The 26,240-nt window shown below is 41.4% G+C and overlaps 1 protein-coding gene across 1 annotated transcript in view; it reads left to right on the forward strand.

The window, feature by feature from the left end:
* The window catches only part of CCDC25 (coiled-coil domain containing 25), a 33,221-nt gene extending 7,868 nt beyond the window's left edge, over positions 1-25,353 (forward strand). The window contains exons 3-9 of the mRNA XM_027549051.1: positions 726-765; positions 4,155-4,206; positions 9,979-10,054; positions 14,235-14,338; positions 14,530-14,732; positions 18,150-18,195; positions 22,139-25,353. Coding sequence (XP_027404852.1) covers positions 726-765; positions 4,155-4,206; positions 9,979-10,054; positions 14,235-14,338; positions 14,530-14,732; positions 18,150-18,195; positions 22,139-22,168 — 551 coding nt within the window. The 3' untranslated portion in view covers positions 22,169-25,353. The remainder of the gene's footprint in view (positions 1-725; positions 766-4,154; positions 4,207-9,978; positions 10,055-14,234; positions 14,339-14,529; positions 14,733-18,149; positions 18,196-22,138) is intronic.
* Positions 25,354-26,240: the final 887 nt, after the last annotated feature.

A 26,240-nucleotide genomic window follows, 5' to 3' on the forward strand; every position in this document is an offset into this window, starting at 1 on the left:
CTGGTTGGGGAACTGAGATCCCACAAGCCATGTGGTATGGCTAAAAAAAAAAAAAAAAGCATACAGTTTAAACAAATACTTCACCTTTGTTCACTTCACCTTTTGAACAAATGCTTCATGATTGTAATTGTTCAATTGTAAAACCTGTTAAAAGTGTTTTTAAAAAAAGAAGGTTAAGTGAAATATGCTAAAGTTTACTGTAAGTTGGGAAGGGAAAAAAATACCAGTCTTTTCCACAAAACTTCTTCTCTCTCTTAATGAAGAAAAGAGTAATTCAAAAAGGCTTTGATGATGGAAAATTAAAAAAAATTTTTTGAACAGTTTTTGTTTTATTTAAAAATTATTTATTTTTTATTGAAGTATAGTTGATTTAAAATACTACTTAAGGGAATTCCCTGGCAGTCCAGGGTTAGGACTCAGCACTTTCATTGCCAGAGCCTGGGTTCAGTCGCTGGTTGGGGAACTAAGATCCTGAAAGCTGTATGGCATAGCCAAAAAAAAAAAGAACCAAAGAATAATTTTAAAACTGAATTAAAATTTTAAAAATAAATATTATATTAGTTTCATATGTACAACATAGTGATTAGGTATTTTTATAGATTGTACTCCATTTAAAGTTCTTACAAAGTAATAAAATTTAAAGTTATTACAGCTATATTTCTCTGTGCTGAACAGTATATCTTGTTGCTTATTTGTTTTTTCTTTGTTCTCTTCTGTCTCTGCAGATGAAGATCTGATAAAGTATGGCTGGCCTGAAGATATTTGGTAGGTAACAAATTTTGGTTCTGCTGTTTACAGATCGTTATTTACTTTCTGAGACTTGGCCAACCACCTGACTCCTGTGATTAAAACTACAACTCATGGTTTGCCATTTGTTTATGACTGTTCAGTGGTAAAAAGCTGACCACCAGCTCCCTTCACTTATAAGTACCACGTTAACTGGGAAGGAGGCCTCAGAGATGGACCTCAGGCCTGACTGAAAAGGTCTTCAGAACATAGGCTTACTTTTACTGCCTGTGTGTCTCCTCAGAGTAGGTGGCTGAGACCGCCACACTGAAGCCCCAGAGATCTCCAGATCTGTCACGCAAGAGATAAGAATGATTATATATGTTATGTAGTTACCTGCTGTAAGGTTTGGGGCAGACATACCTGCAGAGAAATGATTACATATTCAGATGCACTATGAGAGGCAATTCACAACAGCCTTTTACCTGACATTAAAAGAAAAAAAGTAAGTGGAAGAGAAATGTCCAACATTCAGCCTACATCTCCCGGAGTGCACTTACTGAACTGGTGTCTACAGATGCCTGATACCCATTTCAACACTCTGAATATTAATAATCTTGAGATTTAATGTCTTGTTGGAAGTGATTGACTAGTACTTCCAGAAGCTATTTGAGGTCTGGTGTGAGCTGGCATAGCCCTAAATTTCAAGACCTGTTCCAGTTCATAAACCATTAATCCTGGAAACATTCTGAGGCATACAAAAAATGAATGAGTTAATCTGCATTCCAGGGCAGATTTTCAACCTGGGTCACCTTGACGTAGACTCTGGAACTGAACCTCTGGGAATGTCAACATCTGAGTTTATACTAGGAAACCTCCTATAGTGCTTGGAAGCAAAGAATTTTTCTAGGATTAAATGAGAATGGAACTAAACTCATTTTTTAAAGTCTTTATTGAATTTGTTGAAATACGGCTTCTGTTTTATGTTTCTGTTTTTTTTGGCCGTGAGGCATGTGGGATCTCAGCTCCCCAACCAGGAATCAAACCTGCACCCCCTGTATTGGAAGTGCAGAGTCTTACCACAGAAGTCCACCATGGAAGTCCCTAAATTCTTTTTAAACAAAGGAAAATAGAAAAAGTGTGTGTTTACTGCCTCCAGACTCCCTGCTACTGCTACTGCTAAGTCACTTCAGTCGTGTCTGACTCTGTGCGACCCCATAGACGGCAGCCCACCAGGCTCCCCCGTCCCTGGGATTCTCCAGGCAAGAAAGAGTAATATATCCAGAGACCCCACTTGAAGAAGTAAAATTACCCAACTTTGGGTGCTCTGCATCTCTACAGTCTCAGGTCAGGGATGCTCATATATTCAAGTTTCTAGTCTCTGTATTCAGTGATTAAGCAGGGAGAGGAAAGTAAGCAGAAGAGAGAACTAGGGAACTAGTGGGCATAATTTAAACTTGGAGTGAGCATTTGGGACGTTTGTTAAGGAAGCTTGCTCCAAATCGTTTACAGAGCTGACGTTTTTGTTTGTTTTACACTTCAACCAAAGCCCTGAATATCTGTACATTTCCCCTGTCCTTTGTAGAGGTGTACCTATAAGCCTGAAGTTCAGGTAGATCAGCAGTGGTATTGCTGTGTGTGTTTTAGTACTTTGCCTGCCTGTGTATGAACCCAGTATATATATATATGTTGAACTATATGTGTATTTCTACTGACAAAATTCCACATCAGGGACCTGTAAGGGAAGTGAGAATACAGTCAAGCTACTATGGGTATGTAGAAAAGAGTTGTTGTAAATAGAGAACTTTAAATTGGAATGGGAGAAGTTTTCTCAATTGAGCTTGCTTATGAATGGGGTATTTTTCTAACATCCTAAAACAGGGTAGTAAGATATAATTTCTAGATTTTCAAGAAGCTTATTTTCTGGCTGGACAGTGCCGAGCAGAAGAAAATCAGTAGGAATCTCTTACATGAGAATGCAAATGAATAAATGAACCTGAAGAAGGAAAATAAACCAAGATGTTATGTTCATTTCTGGCTGTCAGTATTTGTGAGGAGTAAAAGCTAGAGTCATCATAGACTGCCAAAAAATGTGTAAAACTTTTTTGTATTCAAAGTCACTAGCAAGATGCTTCACCTTTTTGAAGAGGGCATTACAAACAGCATAATCTTGACCTTTAAATAGAATCACACTGTCTACATCTTGGAGTGGGTATAAATGTGTAACCATTTTCAGTTCTAAAAAATTCTTTAATGCTAATAAATTATCTAGAGAAATATATAATGGGCTGTGATGTTGTTCCCTTAAAATTTTATTGAACATTCTTCAGTCTTGAAAGGACTAAGGAAGAGAAGACTGAAGTTAACAGAATCAGGAGTGACAGCTGTGTGTTACCATTGTTTGCTAGCATTCTGAAGTCATCTTTGGGTGTTGGGAAGAGAGATCCACCTCATTTGGTGATTTCTAAAGGTGAATAACTTAAAATCCCCAAATGTTGGGTTATGTGAAAAAAGGACATTTTAAAAAGATTTAATTAAATTAATGAAAGATAGAACCTTAATGAAAGGTAAATGCAGGACTTTGGGAGTAAGAGGGCTTTCTAATACTTTTAGGACAACATCATAAAGGGCAATCACCATGCTTTCCCAGGAATCGAGTGTTAGTGTCATTGTTAGATGTAAGGCTAAGTGAATTGGGTTTTGGAGTTTTTTTAGTTTTGTTTTTTCTTTTAAAATTAATTTTTACTGGAGTATAGTTGCTGGATGAATTGCTAGTCTGACCCCTAAAGGGTCCATTTACTGCTTCAGTCCTTACTTGACTCTTCTGTCTCTGATTGACATCCTCTTTGGATTGTTTTGCCATTGCTTGAAACTCAGGATGTCCTAAACCAGACCTGTCATCTTTCCCAGCTGGCTCCCTCTGCAGCTGTAAGATGTGTCTGTCAGTGGTCCTGCAGCTTTCCCAGGCTTGCAGCCCTGGAGTCTTGATGACTTCTTTCATTCCCTTCTCTTCCCTCCTCAAATTCCTTTCCCATGTTTGTATACATCCCATGCTTCAGCCTGGGACCCTCCAAATCTCAGTTCATCAGTGAATCCTTGGGTCACTGATAGCTCTTTCTCACTTGGTCACTGATAGCTCCTTCTCACCTGAAAAATCACACTTCCTGGGCATTTAATGTTCGTCACCTCCTGTACTCATTTTGGCACTTAGTCTTGCACAGCTGCAGAACTCTCCATGTTTTTCTCACCTCTCCCGGTTGAAAGTGAGCCCTTCGGAGGTGGTTGGCTGTGTTTTCTGCTCACCATGGTGCTCAGCATGCAGTAGGCAACTGAATTCACATTTTTGGCCTGGAGTGCTTTCAACACAGGTGGCATGAGGAGATGGGTGTCTTGTACCTCTTGCTAAAAGTGGTTTTCATTCTTTGTAGGTTTCATGTGGACAAACTCTCTTCGGCTCATGTGTACCTTCGATTGCATAAGGTAACTGGATTTAAACGTGGATTCAAAATTTTTTTCTTTAGTGATAAGCATCCTGTCTTGTCCTCTGTCCTTTTTTTTTTTTTTTTTGAAAATAAATTGCTTAGAGTAATAAATATGTACAAAAGTCTACAAATTAGCTGATGAAGAGATGTCTTCCCCTCACCTAGGAAATCACTAAGGGCAAATCTGGTAACTTGAGGTTTGGAAGGGGAGCACAGCACATGTTTTCCAGCTAGAAGCACTGTCTCGTCCCGCCAGCTGAGGTGTGCTGTGTGTCACCTCTGCTCTCTCCCTGTCATTTCAGTTGACACTCCCGGACTTCCTGTCTTCTTCTGGGGAGATCACATTGTGGTTCCTCTTTCTCAGACTGGTGATTCTCCTGTCTCACCAAGGGCACATGTACCTGTTACCCGGGGCTTCTTCAGGAGGTTTAAAACAGCATTATCATAGTAAAGGGAAAAGATTCCATGTTCCCTAGTCACATAAAACTGTTTTTCTAATCTGTCTTTATATCCATGTATTTTGTATAGTTGAATCATAGGGTATAGATAATTGTTATGTGGAGTTGGTGATGGACAGGGAGGCCTGGCATGCTGTGATTCATGGGGTCACAAAGAGTCGGACACGACTGAGTGACTGAACTAAACTGAACTGATATTTATTTTGGGATGATTTTAGATTTATAGGAAAGTCGCAGAGGTAGTACGAGTTCCTGTACACGCCATGCCCAGTTTTCCCCACTGCTAACATCTTACATTACCATGGTAGGTTTGTCAGAACAACGGAGCCACGGGTGCAGCACTGGTCACTAACCTCTGGGCTCTGCTTCGATTTCTACAGTTTTTCCATTAATGTGCTTTTTCTGTTCCAGTATCTGGTCCAGGATCCCACACTGCATTTTAGTTGTCGCATCTGCCTAGTCTCTGGTCTGTGACAGCTTCTTACTCTTTCTCTTTTTGTCATGACCCTGACAGTTTGAGGAATACCGCTCAGGTAGTTTATGGAATGGCACTCAGTGTGGGTTTTTCTCATGACTAGACTGGAGTTACGGGTTTAGGGAAAAAGTAGCACAGAGGTGGAGTGCTCTTATCCCATCATGTCAGGGGTATGTCTATTCACAGGACTTAGCACTAATGTTGTTAACCTTGGTCTTCTGGCCAGGGTAATGGTTGCCGGGTTTTTTCACCAGAGAGTTGTATTTCTCCCCATTTTCATACTTTATTATTTGGAAGCAAGCCATAAGTCCATCCTGTACTCAAGCAGGGAGAGGATAGAACTAAGTCCCACGTCCTAGAGTAGGGAGTATTTGCATGTATTGTTTGGAATTCTTCTGTAAAGATTCGTCTCTTCTCCCCCATGTATTTAATGTATTCATTTACTTATATCAGTATGGACTGTGGCATTTTATGGCTAAAATCATCCCTGCTTTTTGACTCTTCCACCTCAGCTCCTGTGTTCCTCTGACATGCTCCTGTCGTTTTGGTTTTAGAGTCCTTCCTTACTTTCTGACTTTCCTAGATGCTCCAGGCTCATGTATTTTCCCTGCTCCAGCCCTAGAATCAGCCATTTCTCCAAAGAACCTTGGTTCCTTTTATTGAGAAATGGTATTTAGAAACCAAGACCTGGACTCTGGGAGTGCTCATTGCTACTGGAGTGTCATTGCTTCTAGGCCCTCTCATGTGACAGAGCTAGGAAATATGTGTATATATATATATTAATGGCACCCCACTCCAGTGTTCTTGCCTGGAGAATCCCAGGGACGGGGGAGCCTGGTGGGTTGCCGTCTGTGGGGTTGCACAGAGTCGGACATGACTGAAGCGACTTAGCAGCAGCATATATATTAACCCATGTTAGTAATTTGTGTAAATAATTGTTTCTGTACCTACAGTAAGCGAAACATGAGCTCCTACTGATGTCTCTGGTGAATCCATTACTGTGGGGGCCTTTCTCACCTTCCTTCCTTGCTCATCTGTTATTACTTCATTCTTAGACAATGGGAAAGGAGACCTGGCTCCCACCATCATTTGCTTATTTGAATCCAGTCTATGTGGAAGTGGTTTCAGATTTGGTGACCTGTATACCCATAAGAAACAACTTTGTCAACTAGAGTACAGTGTTTATGTGCAATTATTTTTGGTTCTGCCTTACAGTTTCCATTCAAAATGCTGTTTTTCAAAGTTACTTGTAAGCTGCTTTCTCTGCGATGCCTTGCAGTGACATTTGTCATGCACTTAGATTCTCTCGTCTCAGTCTGCATTCCTCCTTGGCATCCCCTCGTTGATTGTATTACGTGACCATGTTATTTTTATATTTATTGTTTTGACTGGCTGCTTCGAGTTGACAGTATGCCACAGTTAATTTGAAAGCTCCCTGTCAGAATATAAGTTGTTTACAGTATTCAGTATTATGAAACCCCAACAAGAAATGTTTTTTATGAACTATTTCCTTTTCTTCTTTTGATTTTTTTTAAGCGTATTATTGGGTCAAAAGATATAAACATTTTAGTAACTCCTTTTATGCCAGATTTCCCTTTGAAAATATTGTGCTTATTTAAAATGCTACCTGATATGTATAGGTTTTCCAAAAACGTTTTGGGGTTTTATAACTTAAGAGCAACCTTTTGACTATTTTTAATTAAAAAAAAATGATTTCATTATGCTGATAATATTTACTTCTCAGTGTACTAACAAGATAAAACATGCTACCCCACCTTTACTTATTCTGCTTGTGTTTTTGAGAACTGTATTGTAAAAAAGAAAAAAAAAAGTTTGTGAACTCTGTGCTGGAACAAAATTCTGAATTTTCCTAGGCAACTTCTTGCCATTCTGAAACTATTTTAAGTTTAGAGAAAATAAAGAATGGTGTTCCCAACTTTCCTTTTGGTTCAGATTAAGTTTTTTCCTTTGGATTCTGCTGTGTCAGAAAATGGAAATAATGGTGATAGTCCCAAGTTCACCTTACCACCAGTTAGTACTTGTCTGAACAGGAGTTCCATTTCATTTTCTTTTGGAATCCCTTAATTGTGCTCAATAAAAATCTGTGCTCCTAAAGGAACTTCTGCCTGGTTGATGTCCTGCAGTAAAGGCCATCAGTTCAGTTCAGTTGCTCAGTCATGTCCGACTCTTTGCGACCCCATGGACTGCAGCATGCCAGGCCTCCCTGTCTATCACCAACTCCCGGAGTGTACTCAAACTCATGTCCATTGAGTTGGTGATGCCATCCAACCATCTCATCCTCTGTCATCCCCTTCTCCTCCTGCCTTCAGTCTTTCCCAGCATCAGGGTCTGAGTTTCTGCTTCAGCATCAGTCCTTCCAATGAACATTCAGAACTGATTTCTTTCAGGATGGACTGGTTGGATCTCCTTGCAGTCCAAGGGACTCTCAAGAGTTTTCTCCAACACCACAGTTCAAAAGCATCAATTCTTCAGTGCTCAGCTTTCTTTATAGTCCAGCTCTCACATCCATACATGACTACTGGAAAAAGTAAAGGTTGTAGCCCTTTGTATTAATTAGTAGGTACCAAGTAAGCGTTGGAGATGCAGTGAGACTAAATAATTCAGAACCTAGACTCTGGAGCTGGACTGCTGGCTTCAAATCCTGGCTGTGCTCATACCAGCTGTGCACCTCTGAGCAAGTTATTCAGCTGTGCCAGTTTCCTCTGTAAAAGGGAGCTCACAGCCCCTGACTCACTGGGTCATTGTAAGGATTAAATGAGCTAGCATGACTGAAGTTTTGTGTTTTTTTTTTTTTTTTGCTGCACCATGCAAGATCTTAGTTCCCTGATCAGGGATCGAACCCTTGCTCCCTGCATTCAGAGCTCAGAGTCTTAACCACTGGACCACCAGGGAGGTCCCAACTAAAACATTTCTAATAGTGCCTGGCACTTGCTTAGTGCTATGTGTGTTTCTTCTTCTTTTTTTTTTGTCAATTTCAGGTGAATTCAACCCAGGCTTTAAAGCTTATGGATATTCATCAAGTGTTTGGCTTTTTTTCTACGCTTCTTTGATTTTTTGAAAACCTATAGAAAAGTCTCACTTATCAAGAGGTTTCTTATCTCATTAACACAGATGGCACAAAGCCTACAGTCAAAATTCTGGCCTTTACCTTAGACTCCCCATGCGTTTTGTTTACTCTGACTTAATGCATAATACTAAGCCAAATGATTTTATTTTATTTGGTCTGCTCATATTATTAGAAATAGCAAAACAAGAAGAGGGGATTGCTTCAGGAATAGCAATAGCTTTAGGTAGTAAGAAGGACCATTGGTACATAACCTGATATTAAGGGCCAAGATAACATTTCCACAAAAACTCCATAAGCACCGTACTCTGGGGCCAGTTGTTAGAGCATGACTTTAATCCTGGGTTCATCCCTCAGCTCTGACATTCACAAGACATGGAGGATCTTGGCCCAGTTACTGAACCTCACTAAGTTTCATTTTTTCATTGGTAAGGTGAGCATAATGATACTATCCATTTCATATGTCTGTTTACTTAGTGCTCCTACCATTCAAAAAGTGAATATTCCTAAAGCGGTTCCTAATTTGTTCTTTATTATTCATTTGATGTGTTTAGTATAGGGTCAGTCAGCGTCTCTGAATGTTAGAAGCCCCTGACGGCATCACCATCACTATATTGTAGCCTAGTGTAGTGGTTGATATTCATGATGATGACATTGTGTTAATCAAGTTGGTAAATTCAGAATCCTGTATTTAAGTGAATAAGTCTATTCAGAGGATGAGATAGGGTTTAAGTAGTTACACTTAAATCACTTATTTTTTAGTCAAAATTTAGGTATTTGAGAGATTCCCATTTTGAAACATTAAGGGGAAAAAAAAATAGAACAAACTTAATTTTTCAAATAGGTAGATAAAACATTTCACACCTGGACAGAAGTGCTTCTGTAATCCCATGCCTAACAGCCAGTGCTGAGCTGATTTCCACTAGCTCTTGCCTTTGACATATTTTTGTTCTTTTGGAATGGTTTTGCTATTCAGCTTTGACTTTGATACTGTATCTGTAAAGTGAATGAATCGATATTTTTTTCTCCCTTACGGTGGAAGGTTATATGTAACACACCAGGAGCTTGGTTCCTGACTAAAGCTGAGGGTAGATGACCTACCAGATGATTTGAGACCCAAAACTGTAAGATGCCTCATGTGTGTGTGTGTGTTTTAGTCTCTCAGTCGTGTCTGACTCTTTGTGACTCCATGGACTGTAGTGCGCCAGGCTCCTCTGCCCATGGGATTCTTCAGGCAAGAATACTGGAGTGGGTTGCTATTCTCTTCTCCAGGGATCTTCCCAACCCAGGGATTGAACCCAGGTCTTCTGGATTGCAGGCAGGTTCTTTACTGTCTGAGCCATTGGGGAAGCCCTTGAGAGGGATGTCTCTTGAAAGGGAGGTTATAGGGACCTCAGCTAAGAAATCTTCCCATTCCAAAAACAGACACCACTTTTCCACAAGGTTTCTAAAATTATGAATGAGAAGAAAGAAGGAAAAAATTACTCAGACATAAAAACGCTTAATATTTTGGTGGTTTTATTTTCATACCCTGTTTTTTATTTACCTATTAAGTATTAGTATTTTCCATATTACTGCCTTTTCTTAAACATTTCCATAATTGACTTTATTTTCCAGTGTCTTGAAATACAGTTGAAGATCCCCTTGCTTTTAGTAAAATTGTGCCTAGTAAGGTAGCAAAGCCCTATAAAAGTGTTCCATTATTGCTCAGAAACAAGGTGGTGGGCCATTTGGTTTATTTTTGTGTTTCAGGGAGAGAAAATAGAAGATATTCCAAAGGAGGTGCTGATGGACTGTGCCCATCTTGTGAAGGCCAATAGCATTCAAGGTCAGTTTTCCTAGAGGTGTTTTCAGAACTCACACCACTTTGTGTCTGAAATGGATTACATCATAGAGAACATGTTACTGACTTTGGCTTGAGTCTGGAGAATAACATGTATATAATATGCCTTTCCCCTGTTTTGTTTTTTAAGATGGCAATCTCGCTACCTGTCAGAAAACTGAAGACTAATCTCATGGCCCATTTCAAGTCTTTTTTTTTTTTTTTTTTACCCTGTTTTCTTTCCCTTGAATAGAAACTTGTCTAGACTTGCCTACCCTTAAGATTATTTGTGAAAAGACTTTTGGAAATTAGGTTATATTAAAAGCCAGGCGACAGATGTGTCTCAGGTCTTTATTTGTAATGTTGTTGGATATCTTTATTTTCATTATTTGTTACTGTTTTCTTGGCCAAAAAGTTCTTTGGAGGTTTTCCATAAGGTGTTATAGAAAAATCCAAATGAACTTTTGACCAACCCAATACATTCTAGAATTCAAGTCTCCCATTTGCTCTTTCCTACTTTTTCTTTCTTCTCTCCTTACAGACTTTTTTCTCCCTATGAATTTTACAGATATCAAATACACTGATCTTGTCGTCTCCCAGAGAATTTTAAATAATTGGTCTGGGGTGATAGAATCAGTATTTTTATAGTGCTCTCCAGATGTTTCCAATGTGCAAAGAGTGTTGGGACAGTCCGCATCTGTGTTTTAAGTAGGACCTGTAATACTGGGCTTGGTGCCTGTTGGGTTCTACTGTACAGGATTTAATTTTTCAATGGTCACTGTAGGTCAAGAAGGGCAATTAATGGAGTGGAGGTGGCAGTTATAAAGGAGTGTAGGGAGATGGTGTTCTCCTGAGAATGATTGAGCTGATGGACTAGATTTTAGTTGTAGGACATGGACCTAAATAGGGTTGAGGTAAGTTTGGGTTCCTTTGAAGTTGAGGGCCGATCCAGAGGGAGGAGAAAAAATATGGTTTACATAGAAGATAAGCATGGGGCAGACACAGAGCTGACAGCAGGTCGCAGAGGTCGGTGATTACTGGAAAAGAGCTGGAAATGAGCCCCTCCCGTACCTTTTAGCCTGCGGATCTCACGCAGGCAGCTTTCCTGGGTCAGGGGCCTAGCCAAAGAAACCGGAAATCTTGTCCCACTCATTTTCAGCTCCATAAATCATTAAATTGTAATTCATTTTAGGACATTCCATTTTTATGAGTAGAACCAAGTTGCTAAGATTTCCAGGTAAGATCTCTGGTTACTGAAATAAAAATAATAAAAATTGAGACTGTCATCATCCTCTTGCCTTGTGTGTTCCAACCTCTTTCACGTATTCTTGTCCCCTTCCCACGCCTCTGGCTGGCAGAGGCAACTTTGTTAAAGGAGCCTTGGCCTTGTTATTCTTGGCCCAGCCTCTTTCTCCTTAATCCCTTTGTAGTTTACTAGTTCTAGAGAAAACAGAAAAGAGAAGTCATTGAATCACTGAATCGTTAGCCTCTCCTCTTCAGCCTTCCACAGGGATGGCTCACTTAGCAGAGGAAGGAGCTGAGCCCAGGCATCTCACTATCAGGAGTTAATAGCAGAGGATGCTGAGGAGTGAAGAAGATTGTCTTTGCTGTGGGATTTGCTGAGTGCACTCCATCTGTGTCACTTTGTCCTTAAAATATTTTCCTCCCTGGCTGACCACCTCCCATGCTCTTTGTCCTCATGGAATCTGGTCAGCCTCTTCTTTATTCACTTTATAATCTCTTGCCAGATTATACTGTCTGAAAGCCTGGACACTTTCCATGACACCCTACACCTTGTCCATACAGTTAAATCCAGACTTCCTAAGCTGGCATTTAAGCATCTCAGATCTGACCACAGACTCTGTTTCCCTTCGTATATTTCACACTCCAGCCAAAGCAAATATCTGCTGTTTTCTACCTTGTGCCTTTGCTTCTATTGTTCCCTCTGCCCTCAATGTTATACTCCTGCTCAGTCATCACATGTCTGGATCCAAGCTAAGGCTGAGGGTTGACACAGTAGTTATAATAGTAAGATCTGCTACTACTGCTGCTGCTTAAGTGTCTTCAGTCGTGTCTGACTCTGTGTGACCCCATAGACAGCAGCCCACTGGGCTCCCCCGTCCCTGGGATTCTCCAGGCAAGAACACTGGAGTGGGTTGCCATTTCCTTCTCCAATACATGAAAGTGAAAAGTGAAAGTGAAGTCGCTCAGTTGTGTCCGACTCTTAGTGACCCCATGGATTGCAGCCTACCAGGCTTCTCCATCTGTAGGATTTTCCAGGCAAGAGTACTGGAGTGGGGTACCATTGCCTTCTCCAGTAAGAGCTGCTAACATTGACTGTTAATTACATGCCTGGCACTGTGCCAGAAACATCACACATTATTCATTTGTCAACTCTACTGAATTAAGAACGTTATTTTCATTTTATAGATGAGGAAGCCAAGATTAAACCAATTAAGAAATAAGGAACTTAACCTCTCCTGTGGAATCTTTCCCTTTTTCCATCTTTGAGTGACCTCTGCCCTCCCTGAACTGCCTTAGCACTTTACCTGTATCTTTCCATATCACTTGACAACGTCTCATTTTACTTGAACTTATTTATCTGACTCAACAGAAATGAGTTCGAGCAAACTCCAGGAGATAGTGAAGGACAGGGAAACCTGGAGTGCTACCCTTCATGGAGTTGCAAAGAGTCGGACGCAACTTAGTGACTTAACAAAAAAAAAAAAAATGTATTTATCTGTCCTCTTTTAATCTTAGAGGACAGCATCCATTGTCTGAGCCATGTTTCTGTCTCCCACAGTGCCTTGCATGTGGAGATTTTTTTAAACTTAATTTTGAAGAAAATTTCAAACCTGCAGAAAAGTTGTAAGAAAAATACAGCTCTCATCTGCCTTTCATTTAGAGTCAAGAATTTTTCCGTATTTGTTTGCTCTTTCCCTATGATATACTCAATGGTTTTTTGTTCTTTTTTTTTAGCTGAACCATTTGAAAGAAAATCACAGCCATCACGACCATTCAGTGTGTCCTAAGGACACTGCCTAAAGTAACTGTGTTACAGTGTTAAAGTCAGGAAATGTAACGTGGGGAGAATACCGTTACCCACTTCTGTCACTTTATAGCATCTCTTTTTCCTCACCCAGGATCCTGTATTCTATTCACTTGGCATGTCTCTCTGGTCGCCTTTAATCTGGACACTTCTTTGTTTTCAGGACTTTGACACTTTTAGAGTGGAGGCCACTTTAGCCTCCTGATGCTTCCTGTTCAGTAGGATCAAATTTTCTGGCAGGAATACTAGGCAAGTGAAGCCTCCTGCATTACAGTCAGGAGGCACCTGCTGCCAGTTTGCCTTGTTTTTGGTGATGTTAACATTGATCGTTTAAATAGGGCTGTGTTCCCCAGATTTGCCCAATGTATGTGGTCATTGAATATAAACACTGACATGTATCACCATCAGATTCAGAAGGACCTCCGGGAGCACTGGACCAGTGATTAAACTGGGATTCTTGGAGCTGCCTGGGAGGCGGTTGGCGTGGAGGGGAGCATGAAGTGGGGGCGGTGAGGGCACAGGAGGCGTGAACAGGGCTCCTGCCACCCCTTTTATCCAGAGCATCTTTGCTTTGACTACTTTGACATGTTTTCTTTGGTGAAAGACGTTCCACTGCTAAAAGAAACAAACAACAGGAACGCTACTAACTGAGTCCAGCCTCCTCATATTTCAGACAAGATTCCAGGAGCCATGGGGACTTGCCCAAAGTGAACCAGCTGGTTTGTGGTATGCCGGGTAGGATTCTGTCTCCTGAGTTCCTTTATCTTGCTGCTTAATCTTCATTAGGTCAAGGGCTCCTTTGAGAATCTGAGAAAACCTGTTTGGTCCTTTTCTCTTTAAAAACACATACAGTAAATGTTGTTCAACTTTAGAAAGCCTCAGAGTCCCTGAAGCTGATCTCTAGACCCCTGCTTTCCATTGGAATACTTTAGCTTGAATTATTTGTGGCCTTGACCATTTGTCTTTGTAGGGGGCTTCTTTTTTAAAAAGACAAAATATTTTGTGGTTTGAAACACTCCGTGGCCTGTTCATTCTCAGCCTTTTCCCCTGTCGGATTATGGTGACTTAATCATGGGTGTGGGCACGCGTTGCTCAGCGTCCCCCTGCCCGCATGCTGAGGACAGTCTCTCTCGGCAGGCTGCAAGATGAACAATGTGAACGTGGTGTACACCCCGTGGTCAAACCTGAAGAAGACGGCCGACATGGACGTGGGCCAGATTGGCTTTCACAGGCAGAAGGATGTGAGTGTGCCGACACCGGAAGCGGTGGCGCCCTCGTGCTGAGGGGCGTCTGTCTCTGCTGTCCAGGGCTCTGCATGTCTGTTTCCTAAAGGGAGTCCACTTGGGTGGCAGAGGAAAGCTTCTGCCCTATTCTGAGGGGGAGGAGAGAGCCATAAAGATTAAGTATCTTTTTTCCTACATCTCCCTCAAAGGTGAAAATTGTGACAGTAGAGAAGAAAGTGAATGAGATCCTGAACCGATTAGAAAAGACCAAAATGGAGCGGTTCCCAGACCTAGAGGCAGAGAAGGAATGCAGAGACCATGAGGAGAGAAATGAGAAGAAAGCCCAGATTCAGGAAATGAAAAGGAGAGAAAAGGAAGAGATGAAAAAGAAGAGGGAGATGGACGAACTTAGGTATGCTGGAGCTAAGACACTCACATTGACCTTGGACAAGTTCTCACTGCTGACTTAATTGGGAATTAACCCTTAGGAATGAATGGTAGATTTAATTTGTGATACATGTACCAAAAAAGTTACTGATTCCTTTGGGAAGGGTATAGGATCAACATGAGCTGTCTTGCCCTGTCCTGACCCAGTTTCCTTGGAATACTCTGGATTATTAGCAAGATTGTTCAGCCAGAATGGAGGTATTATGATCAAGCACTGGTATTATCGACATGCACATGTCCCTGTTGGGAGTTCTGCTAAAAATAGGTCGCATGGTCTTATTTATAATACCGTATTCAAGTGGAGAAATCTGGAAGTGTTACCCCAAGTTATAGCCTGCCAGCATGAGACAGACTATTGCAGAGACTTAAACATTCAGTTTGATGTAGAATTGTGAGTCTCTCTTGTGTTGTGAACGAAAGAACAATTAGCAACACCATCGGTTTAAAAAATGTGTGGAATTTTGAGTGATGCATGATTTAGACTATTCTTTTTGTTTTCAATGTGCGGTGGAAAATTGAAAACATACCTTTTTGTGCATTTTACAAATCTACCATAATTTTGTTTAGAAACATAATACTGTATGTTAGAAATATGAAAAAAAGTGAAAGTGTTAGTAGCTCAGTTGTTTCCGACTCTTTGCCACCCCATGGACTGCAGGGACCCCATGGAGAATCCAAGCAAAAATGCTGGAGTGGGTTGCCATTCCTTACTCCAGGGGATCTTCCCAACCCAGGGATCAAACCTGAGTCTCCTGCATTGCAGGCGGATTCTTTACCATCTGAATGACCAGGGAAGCTCCCTTGATAAGTCACTTAATTTACTTAGAATATTTAATAAGAAAGATTAGCTAACATGTTTGGATACTTGTCATCTTCCCAATACTATATTGTGCTTTACTGCATTATCTCATTTAATCCTAACAATAGTCATGTGAGGCAGATATTTTTTATCATCTGCATTTTGTAGAAGAGGAAAATGAGAGACTGAGTAACTCACCCAGAGACATGCAGCTCATCTCAGTCTGCTTCTCAGTCTCATACACACTGTTTCCACTCTCTTCTGCCCTCTCTTCAGTCTGTTTCAGAGTTTTAGTGAAACTCCAACAACAAGCTCTAAGCTCAGATTTGTTTTATAACCTGTCAGTGCTAGAATCACTTTAATTTCTGTCTTTGACTCTTTGACCCAAGAGATCCAATGCTATGCCTACAAAATCTTTTCATTCTAAAGCCCTTCACTTGCCTTTCTGACATGGCAAATACCATTAAATTTCACCAACAGTGGATTCATTTATTTGGACCATCTGCTAAGAAACGTCTGCTGTGATAGCTGAAGAAATTGATGTTTGAATCTTTGGGGAATTCTGCAGATAAAGTGAGAAGACATTCTCACCCTGGACGGTATCTGCAGTGCTTCCAAATGGTTTCAGGGAGGAAGTCCTTCATAGCCTCATATCTTGGTGATGCCCAACTTCTTCCCAATTCTAATGCCATTGTTTAGACTCTAAACTCCCTTTTTCAACTTTCTGAATGAGAATGGCAATCAGATTTTCATTTCTAATTTCTATCAGGAGAATAAAAAAGGATGGAATTGCCATTGTAAAGTCTAGGTTCTTTAAGCTCTAGTCAGGAGTCTATCCATCAGCCTTTAGCTCAGAACAGAGCAAAACCCACGACACAGAAGGCACCAGCTTCCTTCTCAGATGAGAAGAGCAGCAGTCCCTAAAGACAGAACTCCATCTTGTTCTTACAAATACGTGCTTTACCTACCCTGTCCTCAGTGTGCAGAAATTCCAGTAATCTGATACTCTGAGTAGGTCTATGTAAAGATCATTCTTTGAGGTAGTTTTCTTAAAGAAATATTTAGATTGTTGGGAGAACGCCGAACTGTGAAGGTTATACCAGTATATTTTGTTGTTGATCAGTCGGTAAGTCATCTCTCTGTGACCCCATGGACTGCAGCACACCAGGCCTCTCTGTCCATCACCAACTCCTGGAGTTTACTCAAACGCATGTCCATTGAGTTGGTGATGCCATCCAACCGTCTCATCCTCTGTTGTCACCTTCTCCTCCTGCCTTCAGTTTTTCCCAGCATCCGGGTCTTTTCCAGTGAGTCGGTTCTTTGCATCAGGTGGCCAAAGTATCAGAGCTTTAGCATCAGTCCTTCTATTAACCATTTTATTCATTTACACAATAATGAAAAATTCCTCTTATTTAGACTCCACATACTAATTCTCACTTACCCTCTTGTTCTTTAGCTCTTTAGACTAAGTGTGAGCTTTTTGGCTCACACTTGCCCTATAGGTTAACATCTAATGGGATTTTTGTGTAGAGAATCTTTGTGTAGGGTTACCTGTAGAGAGGAAGCCTTGAGTGACATGTTCCTTCCTTACCTGCTGTGCTGTAAGCCACACTTAGAGTAAGGATGTAGCAGAAGAAACGTAGCCTAGGTTCTGAAAGTAGTCGGAGTCTTAGAAGTGACCTTGCTTGGAAAGTGAGAGAAGCAAAACAGCTCCTACTCAATTTCATGTGGATTTTGGAGCGCCCTTAAACAGGTACCTGTGAGTCTCCCAGGGGACACCATCGTTTATTGACACACACTGGAGAGGAGTGTCTGTAGTTCCCCCGCAGTGTGTCCAAGTCAGTTTCATCTCCATAGTTGGATTCCTGGTCATAGCCTGCTCACCTGCTCTGTTAGAACCTTGCATAACTTAACTTGGCTTTTGTCATACTGTAACAAACTTTTATTAACATTGAAGTCTAGCTCACAGTGTAAACATTGAAACTGGAAGGAATAAGCAGCAATCAGAAAAGGAGTCAATAGAGAAGTGTGTGACAGATCAGAAAAGACCAAGGGTAGGACCTCAGTCTATCTAAGGTGGGGATGTTTCAGAGTTGGCAGCTTCAGAGATCAGAGTGGAAGCCCAAGGTTCAAGTGATTGAAGTTAGAAAAGAACAAACCCCGGTGAGATGACAAGTCACAGCTGCTGCTGCTGCTAAGTCACTTCAGTCATGTCCGACTCTGTGTGACCCCATAGACGGCAGCCCACCAGGCTCCCCCATCCCTGGGATCTCCAGGTGAGAACACTGGAGTGGGTTGCCATTTCCTTCTCTGATGCATGAAAGTGAAAAGTGAAAGTGAAGTCGCTCAGTCATGTCCGACTCTTAGTGACCCCATGAACTGCAGCCTACCAGGCTCCTCCGTCCATGGGATTTTCCAGGCAAGAGTACTGGAGTGGGGTGCCATTGCCTTCTCTGCAAGTCACAGCAGAGATGCTGTTTTCTTCAGAAGGCCCTCAGCATTGCTAGATACTTGGTAAATGTTCATGAAATACTTGCCAGCCAGAAAATCTTACTTAAAATGTGTTTTTTTTTTTTCTTCTAGGAGCTATTCATCACTAATGAAAGTTGAGAATATGTCTTCAAATCAGGTACATTCAAGTTATTCACTCTAATTTTGTGCCTTGAAATAACTCACTGAGTTTGTAATGATTGAGTTTCTGGCCAGTGTTGGTTGACATGTTGCGGCTGGCTTGACAATGGTTTGGCAATGATTGAACACTCAGGTGGATTCTATTAGACACTGCCCACCTTCCCTGTGGACTTCATCACGTGTTTGTTTTCAAGAACTTTTTCATTCCCTGTTTGCCTCTTTTCCGGCAGGCATGCCAAAAATGCCTTTATTTATTAATGTTCTATAGTAATGTGACTGCAGATTCTATGTTTTAATTGAGTGAGGACAAAATTATCACCTTCAGTTAAAGTAAATGAAAGATCTTAACTGTAGTCTAAGCACCAACATTGGTTGTCTTCATGTTCCTCAGGACCTAAGATAGAGAAAGATGGTGATCCACATTATAGTGTAGAAGGGGTCTTCTTAGCATCAGCAAGCACATCATTATTTTATTGGAACTGTGGCAGGGACTTACTGTCCACAAGTGCTGTCTTGCCCAAAATTTATTTTGAAGTGGCTGGAAATAGCATAGTTAGGCCATTATTAAACAGTCTGTGCAAAAAAAAATGAAGTTAGACAGGTGTATTTGCTTCTATGTTGCGTGTTTATAGTATAGCATATGATGCTTTAGATGTGTTGTCCCTTGCACTGGGCACTCTTTGCATGTGGCTATTTAAATTACATTTAATTTGATTTAATTTAAAAACTCAGTGTCTCAGTCACACTAGCCACGTGTGTCTAGTGGCTATGCTATTGGATGGTATAGAAGTAGGTCATTTCCATGACAGAAAAAAATACTGTTAAGCAACACTGCTTTAGATGCTTAGAAATAACAGAACTTAAGTTTCCTTAAAGGTCACCTCACCAAACCCCATATTCAGTGCGTGAATTGTAATTGTAGGATTTTCCACCTTGTTCGTCTGTAAATGTCCTTCTAAAACTTGATGAGAACAGTAGTCTTATTCCTGTCCCTTTGGAGAAATAAAGTTATGGTGCTCCTTATGAGTCAGAGATGTACCTTTATAATTTATTCGTGAAAAATTCCAGAGTAGTATTAGGTAATTAAATAGAGCCTTGACGTTGAAGTTCTGAGGCTTAAACTGCCATTTACTAATTGGATAAGACTAATAAAGTTACTTAACCTCTCCGAGGGAGTATTCATCAGCAGTAAAGAAAGACATATTATCTCATGAGGCTGTTGTAGAATTTAAAGAAGGTCATGTGTGTGAAAGTTCCTCCTTGACTTAGACAACTATGAATATAAACAGTCATTATTATTTCTTATCCATATAGTCCTTGGTTGTTATTTATCCACGGAGCATCAGTATCAAGAGATGAAATGTACTTAATCCCTTCTGGAAACTACTCTGAGAAACAGTTTAACAGTTGAGCAGAAGTTGTTAACATAACCCAGGTCCGATGTCTTTGCTATGGTTGTTGTTGCTATTGAAGTTTTCTGTTATTTAGAGACAACTTCCCAGCAGAAATCTGGCATGTATATTGTGTATGACCTTAGCCATTTTCATTATGGATTTTCAAAGTTTGGATGTTGTTTTGGAATTAAGAAACACATATACACACACAAATATACATCTTTGTATAGACACTACCCGATGAGTGACATGTTAAAAGTTCCAGGATTAGAAAGTCAGGTTTGTAGACCAAAGGATTACTAATCTTCCTGCCTTTCCTCTCCCTCCGTCACTGCTGCTGCTATTCCCATGCCGGAACCAGGTTCAGATTTCAGAGGAAGTTTTGTGCTGGGTGTTTCTGTTCTCTCACAGTGCAAGGACTCACGTAGCTCTTCCTCCTTCAAAAAAATGGACTTTCATTCTCCTTGTAACCATCTTCTGTTAAAGGGACGCAAACATTTTTGAATCCACAGCTTGGTCAGTTGATTTTCAGCCAAAGACTGGTGTTTACCTAAGACACAACTTAATTTTTAACTTAGCTTACACAAGTTCATCAGGAAAAATATTAAGTCTTCCACCCTGAGGTTAGTTTTAATTTTGAGTTTTTGCTCTCCTGTTTAGAATAATTTTCTTCCATCTATCATTTCTTTCTAATTTCTAAATTTGATATCAGGAACCATGGACCGTTTCTTGTGACATTTTATTTGCTTATCACTTTTTAAGTGGATGACGAGAAACCTGTTTTGCTCCACTGAAAAGCATGTTGACTCTTGTTTAGTCACTAAATTGTGTCTGACTCCTTTGTGACCCCATGGACTGTAGCCCACCAGGCTCCTCTGCCTATGGGATTTCCCAGGTAAGAATGCTGGAGTAGGTAGCCATTCCCTTCTCCAGGGAATCTTCCCCCAAAATATTTTGACTCTTAAAGGGAATCTAAAATACAGAAATTGTCCAAGTCAAGTCTTGGATTGCAGCTATATATTTAAAAGTTACTGTAATCCCCAAAAAACACAGATCCCCTGACACATGGGAACTCCACAGATCTAACTCATAGGTTTTATTGGGAGTAATTCACTTTGATTGGCACCAAGCCACATCATCTTAGTGAGTTTTGGAGACACAAACATCCTCAGATCATCCTTGGATTTCAAGCTGACCTTCGAAGATATAGGATGACTCTTTCAACATCTCTGATACTATTATTTCAGTGTAGAACTCTTGGGCAGTCAGAGTTCGTGTGCGTGGATAGACTATAAACAGTAGTTTGCATTTTGTATAATTATCCAAGGCGTTTTCACTGTGGCCTGAATTCCTTGTGCTAATTGAAGCGGGCACAGAGAAGCCTGCTGAATGGAAATCAAGCCAGACTTCCCAGAAACCACTGTTTTCTACCTTTTCCCCTGTTTCCCTGCCCATCTTTAACACAAGCTATTAAGGAGAAAAGCATGTTGCGTACCTGTAAGCCTAAGTCCTCTCTCTCTCTATCAAGGCAGGTATAAAGCATGGGAAAGAGAGAGAAGCTAAAACAATGTTGTGTTCAGGTTACGACATTTTCACGCAAATGTACCAGAACTCACAGTATTAATGAATGTTGGCGTCCAGAGCAGTTGTCTTAGGGTATGCAGTAGCTCAGAAAGCAACTTCACAGTGAAAGTCGCTCAGCTGTGTCCAACTCTTTGCAATGCTCTGGACTTGATGGAGCTGTCAGGCTCCTCTGTCCATGGAATTCCCCAGGCGAGAATACTGGAGTGGGTTGCCATTCCGTTCTCCAAGGTATCTTCCCGACTCAGGGATCGAACCCGGGCCTCCTGTGTTAATTGCAGGCAGATTCTTTCCTGTCTGAGCCGCCAGGAAAGCCCAGAAAGGAGCTCCTGGGTTCGCTTTTGTGCTTGGTCTCCAGGGCTTGTCTATACACAATAAAATCAGTCCTTACACAGGTACCACTGCCATGTGAGGATTTTTTTTTAACAAAAACTTGGCAAGCCAGCTAACTTGGTAACTAGCCTGTAGCTTCTGGATGACTGTTTCCATTTAAAAAAAAAAGAGAGATGCCACCTTGTGAAATAACAAATACATGATACCCTGAGGCCCAAAATAATGGAATTTAGATGAAACATATTTTTGCATATTTATAGCTTTGTTGACATTAAAACATCGAGGCAGTATTTGTTTTGTTTCATATTGTGGCCTGTTTGTTGAAGGAGGAGTCATGTTTTCTGCACCCTATAGTAAGTCATTGGGCCTCACTTCACAGTCTGGAACTCATTGGTCTCTCATTGCCGGGCAATCCAGGCCATGTAGTGATGACACCTTAGAGAACACAGCTGCTCTTGTCGCTGTTCTAAACAACTAACAATTTAAGATAGAGAAGAAATGATTGAATTTAATTATTTTTAATTGAATTCTATAGTTCATCATAAGGAAGCTTGTTACTTAATACTCTACAGTTTTTAAATTGAATTACTTATTTTGAAGGCTTTTATGGTTTCACTGTTTTGTCTCTTACAGGATGGCAATGATTCAGACGAATTCATGTGAATGGAGGAAAGGACCTTTTAAAGATGTGAATTTGGGGCAGTGTGCAGAAGTTTTCATCTATGTTCTGCGTCATAAAAAAACAACCAACCAAAATTCTGCCTTCATAATATTCTACAAATATTACCGACTTTGGAGTTTAAAAAAAGTGTTCCCTTTTTTGCTGTCATCAAAGGATCAGATGAGTGTATATGTGTATATAAATGTGTATACAGTATAGTTGGACTTCAGTAGAGCATATCACTTTAGGAAAGTGAAAATATTTTTGCCAGAACATGCCTTGGAACCTCACGAAAGTTGGCCGCCCCTGTTCTTGGAATAGACTCTAGAACGAACCAACTCTGGAAAGTATTTCTATTACTGCGGTCTGTCCTGAAAACAGATGTCTTGAAAAGCTCCTCATATTCTTAAAATAGTCTCAGTTCTGTTAAGAAGAACGTATTGATGAGCAATATAAGTGAATGTTCCTCTCACCCCTGACTTCCTGGTTAAGGAAAAAAAAAAGATATGGGTTTTGAAAGTGATAGTGATATTTTCAGAAGATAACTGGCTTCCCTGGTCATGTCCCATTGTGCCATCCGAGTTTGTTAATGGATCTGCCCTCATCTCTCAGCTTCTCCAAGCTTCCACCTGCTATATCCTTCCTTTTCCCATTGAGAGCCTCCACCCAGGCACCATCAGACTTAAGAAAAAGAATAGTCAATGTTAATCAGATTTGGGCCTTATGGCAGTTTTTACCTGAGCCCCAAGTTGTATATTACAGCTTCCAGCTCCAAAGTCATTTCTCAGCATTGAGGGAAGAAACAGGAAGGAGTGCTCTGTGAATTCCTTTGAAGATGTAGGTTACCTGGTTTCTGTCTTGGGATGTAGCATAAAGCCCAAGTCTACTTGGCAGTTACGGTTTAGAAAGACTAAAGCATGTCACTTGCCAGCCGAGTAGTTTGTTATTTACTTTGAAATAATATTTATTTTGAGTGGTAATCCCGGAGCTCAGATTCCTCAGTTGTAGACTCAGTAACTTAATAGGTAACAGTCCTGCTCATCTGAACCACCTGTCTTCCAGGGTGACTCTGAATAGAAGAGAGATCTCTGTGACAACCTGTAAAGCAACCGCTATGGAAAGAGACAAAACAATGAAAAGGAAAGACACAAAGTCTGTGGGTCAGAAGGCAGAGAGGTTCACACTTTAACCCCACCCAGAAGTCTTCAGCTCTGTTCCAACCCAGCAAAAGCGCCTCCTCCAACAGATACTCTACCTGTAATAGTGGAATAGAAACAAGACTTATTTCTGTTTATCCCAAGTTGGTGTGTGGGGTTGAACTGGAAAACGTCTTGGGCCAAATTCTGAGAGGGTGCAGAAGATGAACGCATAGATTAGTGATTATCTCTGTATATATGTCTCATGACAGCCCGGAACTCTGTGAGTTGGAAATGTAACAATAAAGACTCATTTTTATTTGGGAGGACAGTAATCTATAACTTCTTAGAATTTGCTCGTTAGTTCCCTCCCCAAGCTGGTTCTTAGGGTAATCAGGCTGTGAAACCCTTCTCTGTCACGTGGGCTTAATCTGACAGGTTCTCCAGGGGTGATCTTCCTCCTTCACTGACGGATGTGTCTGTCCCAGATGCCCGTGGGGGCCAGAGTGGACGACCTTTCTCAGGCACCTTCTTGATTCAGTGTAAATCAGCAACTGTGCTTCTTCAATCAGATAGCCCTCCCACCTGGTGACTGTAAATGAAGTGCTGCAGCTGTCTAGAGTGGGGAGACTGCCTCTGGCATTGCCTGTGTAACCTCATCTCTCTGCCCCATGTTACAGCATATACAGGAAGAACTTTGGAAGAATACATCTATTTTTACTGTAGTGTGAGAGATCCTGGGGTCCACATGGTAAACTCTTAGCTGACACTGGTTTCAAATCCCTGGCCCTCGACCCTTTCTAGCTGCTCTTTGCTGATTGCCCCTCTTCCCCCTCTTTCTGTGCGATGGGCAGGGTTTTTGACCAGCTCCCATGGCCCAGAGGAAGCATCCTCTTTTTCTTCTGAGAACATTGGCTCAGTGCCAACAGGTCAAACTGTTGGCATTGAAGTCATCTCATTTCTGGCTATTGGCATGTTCCCTCAGCTTTTTATAGGAAAATTCCAGACTGTTGGCATTTCTGTAAACTGTGCCCTTGATCAAATCACACACCGTGAGCATTTCTCTTTTCCACTCCGCCTCCAGTCTCCCTACTCCGATCTGTGTGCAGGTGAGGGTCACATGATTATTTACTTAACAAACTGTCGTATTCCTGTAGCTTGAGAAGTTATTTCTTATCCACCTTTTTTGACCTGGAGTCACAATCTTTTGGGCAAGGGAAGTTTGTCACAGTGCATGGGATAGAACAGACTTTAGGGAGTTGACCAAAATAGGGAAGGTTTTGACCTTTGCAAAGTAGGCGCTCAGCTGTGGTGGATCCCCTTCAGTATCTGTTTTTGTTGCTGTGCTGTGTTGAACATTGTCTAAAGCCCAGATTTTGGTGAACCTTTGAACTGTTCCTTCCACTTGGGAAGGAAGGTGTGAGCCACACATGTAGCAAGATTAGAGAGGGAAGTAGGTTCTGGCCTCTTTTTTAAGACCAAAGCTGTTCCTCCCACATTTGTATCCATCAGAGACAGAAAGCTCTCGTCTTCCAGGCTGGAACAGGTTATGGGAAAAACTGAGCAGGATGGAGAAATGGAAAACACGTTCCAATTTTTGCTGACCTGTGGTCTTGAAAGCCTGCTTTTCTCTGTTTGATTTGAAGGACAGCGTTGTGAATAATAAATCCCACACTCAGAATAATCACAGTAGAGTGAGTGGGCAGCATCTTGATTCTGAAGTAGGCTGGGAAATAGTCCAGCTGTACTCAGCACGGTAAAATTAGAAACTTCAGTTCCAAGCTAAATGTCCATCTCGACCCATCTAACTCCAGGGAGTGTGTAAGAGCTGGGAAATGAGGACAGCACATCTGGTGCCCCAGCAGGCCACCGTTCAGGGTGGGCTTCGTGAGAGCCCTTTCCTGCCTGGTGCACGGGGGCCCAGCACAGGGCAAGTGACTTGTGTGCATCACGTCATTTCATGTTGAGTATGAACGATGCCACCCATGTACGTGTCGTGTTCTGGATGAATGACATGTAAAATAGAATAAAAGCTTATAGTTTGAGAAGAACCAAGTGTGCGTTTGGGCTTTCACTTTCCTTTCCTCCTCCATGACGCAGTCTCATTGATGGGCTGTGTGTACTTTAGACAAGTAGGTTCTTGGCTACGTGGGATGATGCCCTTCGAACAGTCAGTTTTGCTCTTTAGCAGGAAGAAGAGAACAATGTAGAGCAAAGGGGAGATGCCCAGGGATTTCAGGAAGAGAACTGAAGACCTCGTAGTCTCGGGGCTGTGATCTCCGTGCACCAGAATGTGAAGTCTACGACTCAGTTCCCCACCCCTCTAGAGTTCCTAGGGGTCTGCCTGAGACCCGGACCCCTGGATGAGGTGTGAACTGCAGACTTGTTGGAATGGTACCCTTGATGAAGGTGGTAGCTCAGGGCCAGTGCTCTGTTAACAGAGCCAGCCCTTCTGAGATCCTGTGTTGTCACTACTGGCAACACACGTTACCCAGTGTGTTGGCAGGAGGTGTCAGGGTAGGAGGAACCACAGAAACAGACTTCTTCTCTCCCAGCTGTAAAAAGCATATTTGACTTCTTAAATGTTTATTAGAGCAGGGGCCCCCGTTGAGGAAGTCCAAGCACAGACTGGAAAAGGATTTCCAGACACACAGCATTTCAGAAGGGAGTGAGTTTATTAGAACAAAACGTGGGCTCCGTGAGTGCAGTAGGCCGACCACCTGACAGACCAGGGAGAACCATCGCTTTTCGTGGGTTAGTAACCAATTTTTATAGCCTCAATACAAAATTCCTGCTGGAAGGTTGGCATTAGGTGATTGGTTAAGGTCTGTAGGGTGACTACCAGGGTGGGCATTTTTGCTTAATTTGGAGTCAGGAATCCTGTTAGTGATGGTCACAGGGGCTTTTGGCAATGATTACAAAGGGGCTTAGTCAGCTT

The sequence above is a fragment of the Bos indicus x Bos taurus genome, chromosome 8 (assembly GCF_003369695.1).
Source record: "Bos indicus x Bos taurus breed Angus x Brahman F1 hybrid chromosome 8, Bos_hybrid_MaternalHap_v2.0, whole genome shotgun sequence".
Lineage (NCBI taxonomy): Eukaryota > Metazoa > Chordata > Mammalia > Artiodactyla > Bovidae > Bos > Bos indicus x Bos taurus.